Source organism: Gavialis gangeticus, unplaced genomic scaffold, assembly GCF_001723915.1.
Source record: "Gavialis gangeticus isolate Ggan-Ray unplaced genomic scaffold, GavGan_comp1, whole genome shotgun sequence".
NCBI classification, from domain to species: domain Eukaryota; kingdom Metazoa; phylum Chordata; order Crocodylia; family Gavialidae; genus Gavialis; species Gavialis gangeticus.
The window spans coordinates 110521830-110525460 of record NW_017728992.1 but is presented as its reverse complement, the minus strand read 5'-3'; the positions used below and the strand labels follow the sequence as shown (position 1 = coordinate 110525460).

The following is a 3631-nucleotide window of genomic DNA, read 5'->3' as shown; positions in this document are numbered from 1 at the left end:
CAGAAGGGTTTGGGGGAGACACTGTTTCCCCTAGAGCCCCCTGGCATAACAAGGAATAATGGACACAAATTATTGGAGAGTAGGTCTAGATTAGACATCCGCAAGAATTACTTCACAGTTAGGGCGGCTAGGATCTGGAACCAACTTCCAAGGGAAGTGGTGCTGGCTCCTACCCTAGGGATCTTTAAGAAGAGGCTTGATGCCTACCTGGCTGGACTCATTTGAGTCTAGTTTTTCTCCTGCCCAGGCAGGGGGTCGGACTGGAAGATCTACAAGGTCCCTTCCGACCTGACTTCTATGATTCTATGATTCAGACTCAACTCTCAGTCTAACCTTTAGCCTTGTGGTTAGTGCTCTTGGATAGTTTGGGAATGTGGATTTGAATCCCCTTAGGTTGAAAACAACCTAAAACACAGGCCTCCCACTTTGTGGTTGACAGCTTTAACTACACACTTGAGAAAGAAGACAACCACACCACAAGCTGTAGCAACAACTCTTTAAAAGAGGAGTCAGCAACCTGTGGTCCACAGGCCAGATTCAGCAAACAAAGAGGTCCTATGAGGCTTGCAAAAGTCCAATCCAGCATGGGAAATCAGTTGCATGGAGTGGCCCCATGGTCCCCATCCTATCCTCTGTGGAGCTGTTGCTCCACTGCATCTGCATTTGCTCTCACTGCAGAGGGAATGGGGGGTTGGTAGCAAGACAGGGGCTGCTTTGGGATGTGGGGGGTGAAGACCTGGGACAGCATCTTGGGCCAGGTCACAAAAGATGCCACCCCACCTCAGAAGATAGCTCTAGGCTTTGGATATAGCAGTGCTCCCTCCATACCTCCTCATAGTCTATACTCAAGTGTCTAAGCTCTGAAGAAAGGAACGATTTTAGATACACTCATCTTTCTAAGATGCCTAACTTTCCCTGTGCATTGTATAACAAGCCTACCAGTGGACTTTGGCTTCCACTGTGGGAGCCAGATGCCTAAAATTTAATTGCTGAGGTGCAAGGCTTCTTGGTGCTAAATTCTTTTATTAGATCTGCCCTCTAGTACATATTCTGTGCTAAACTGTAAATTGGAGTTCTTATGTAAAAATCTAAAATGAAATACTGGTGCTATGCAAAAGCAAGAGAAGTTTGTGAAGTTTAAGGCCAGAGTGAAGTCAATAAAGGTCTAATTAAAGCCACAGAAGTCCTCTATCTGATTCAGAACCTTCCTTTAAGGGTATCTTTAGTAATTTAGTCCATCAGCTACAGAACTACAACAATTAGTGGTTTAGTACTCTCATACTGACCGTGAATTGTTGTGAAGCTGATTTACATACAGCTTTATAAGAGAATGCTCATCAGCCACAGGACTGGCTACATTTATACCCTCAAGTAACCTGAATAATTCAAACAATGAAACCTTGTTAATATCCTATGCAAACACACACAGAAAGTGGCATGCTCAAAGTGGATTCAGTGCATTCAATCCAATTCATGACTATTTTAGACAAAACAATTTTTTTTTTACAAAGTAAAATGATGGGATTCAGTTTAATTAAGGCTGAAAACAAAAATAATTAAAAAACAAACTGTGACACACTTAAATATCACGGAGGTGGGAAGACAAAAAATTATAAGAGATTTAATGTATGGTATTCTTTTACATAACAGGGTATTATTAACTCTAAAATAACCAGAAATGACCATGGCATCATAGGAATATTTCATGATGGAAAGATGTCATATCACCCACTTACCAGGATGTCTGTCTACCTAGAGTCCTGGCCTTTTAAAATTCCTCATGTCCTACAGAGGTTTTCCATCCACCAGTTCTGATTTTCTGCAAAAAGGACACCTCTGGTGTTCAGGAGAAACAGAATTCTAAAGGGCCAGGAATGTGTCTACACTGGATCCTGGTCATTAAAAATAATAGCTTGAATTAATAAAAACAACAAGAGCAATTTTTTTCATAAGTCAAATGAAACGCATTCAGTAAATATAATAGAAGATACTGTAATTAATAATTACTTATGGCTTCCTTTCTTATATTATGAAGCATATTTTTATTGAATGAGAAAAAAATGAAAAAATATTCTTACTAGTTAAGAGAGAGTAGCTGAATGCACAAAAGTAACCAAGATAATTTATGGGTTACAAATAATTTTCAGTAACCATTTTAATTGTTAGGGTAGTAAAACATCTTTACTCGCAATTATATTATAGGCTCTGTTTCTGGTGTTAAAAGAATAACCACAAATACCCATGTTGCCATGGTTATGTTTGGTTATTTTGGGTCACTGAAACACTGACACATAAAGCAAGAACAATGCAATCAAATGCAGCCATAGCTTATACCATGCTTACTTTCTCAGTTACAACAAGGAGGTGCTTCCCCTTCTAGTTTCTTGGCTACTGACAAGTTTACTTAGATTATTATGTAGTAGGTCGCAAATGTTGCACACATCATGGCTGCCTGCTCATATACCGGCGCATGGAGTAGCACACCCTGGGAGTGACATTTTTGGAGAATTCTGTCTTGTTTTCTAAAAGATCATCAAATTTCAACATGTTTCTTTCTTTGTTGCAGACTTTAATGAAATACCGGATGTTTTAATTGGTTGAAAAGATGGCTTGCCATCTTGCTAAACACCGATTTAATATGTCCTAACCTTATCAAAAGCAGCTGCAGTTTCATTTCATTTGATCATTTGTGTTTAAAGTCTTTTCAGCTAGGTCTGGAAATGATGCTGTGAATTCAGACTATGCTGCAAAGCTCCAATCTAGAACCTCCCTCCCTTCCTTCCAGTTTAGAGGTGCTTGCTCCTAGGCATTCTTATATGAGGTCCTTCTTTACTTAATGACAAACAACACTAAGCATAAAAACATATCCTTGTATTCTACACTGTATATTATTATATAAAAATTGTTATGGCCAACATGGATGAAGTGCAAGTAAAATTTGAATTAAAGCTATACTAAGAAGGCTGTATTACAGTCAAAATGCTTTTCTTTCTCAGACATGTAAGGGAGAATTAGGAAGACATCAAACTCATTTCCATTTTAACATTTTAAACATTTTAACTTGGATTCCCAGAGATGACAAATTAATGTATTAACACAGTACTCAACAGAAAAAAATCTTACCCAACTTCTCTCTTAAGGTCCCACTGACATAGACAAATGACTTAGAATCTGTGGCCAAATTTTTAATGTTTGGTGGCTAATCTACGGGGCCAGGGACAGATGTTACACATAAACTGGTTTAAGTGTTCTGAAACTGGTTTAAACCTGTAACAGAACAGAAGCTCCATGCACATAAACCAGTTTCAAAATGGCAGAAACTGGTTTAAGATGAACCTGGTTGAATGTTGTATCAGACTTAACTGATTTGGGTCAAACTGGTTTATGAAACTTCTGTCACAGACCCCTTCCTGATTCAAGTTAAAATCAGTCCCCCAGCATGCTTTCCAGCCCTTGGCTGTGCTGTGCTGTGCTATCTGCCCCAGAGAGCAGGGCTGGCCCCACTTCTCTCCTCCCTAGCTGGAGCAGTGAGGGATAGCTGACAAGGGGATGGAAGGGGAAAGCCCAGGTGGGAATGCAGCCCAGTCTATGGTGGGGGACTGACTCCCGGCAAACCCTGGCTGGGGTTTGG

The 3631-nt window shown here is 40.0% G+C and overlaps 1 protein-coding gene across 8 annotated transcripts in view; it reads right to left on the bottom strand.

Annotated features, from left to right (window-relative positions):
* Positions 1-3631, bottom strand: part of DTNA (dystrobrevin alpha) — a 416444-nt gene that overhangs the window by 94890 nt on the left and 317923 nt on the right. For 3 of the 8 annotated variants that reach the window (XM_019526848.1, XM_019526842.1, XM_019526888.1), the window contains one exon: positions 1287-1376. The exons of the other annotated variants lie outside the window; for them this stretch is intronic. In XM_019526848.1, coding sequence (XP_019382393.1) covers positions 1287-1376 — 90 coding nt within the window. The remainder of the gene's footprint in view (positions 1-1286; positions 1377-3631) is intronic. 8 annotated transcript variants of the gene reach the window in all.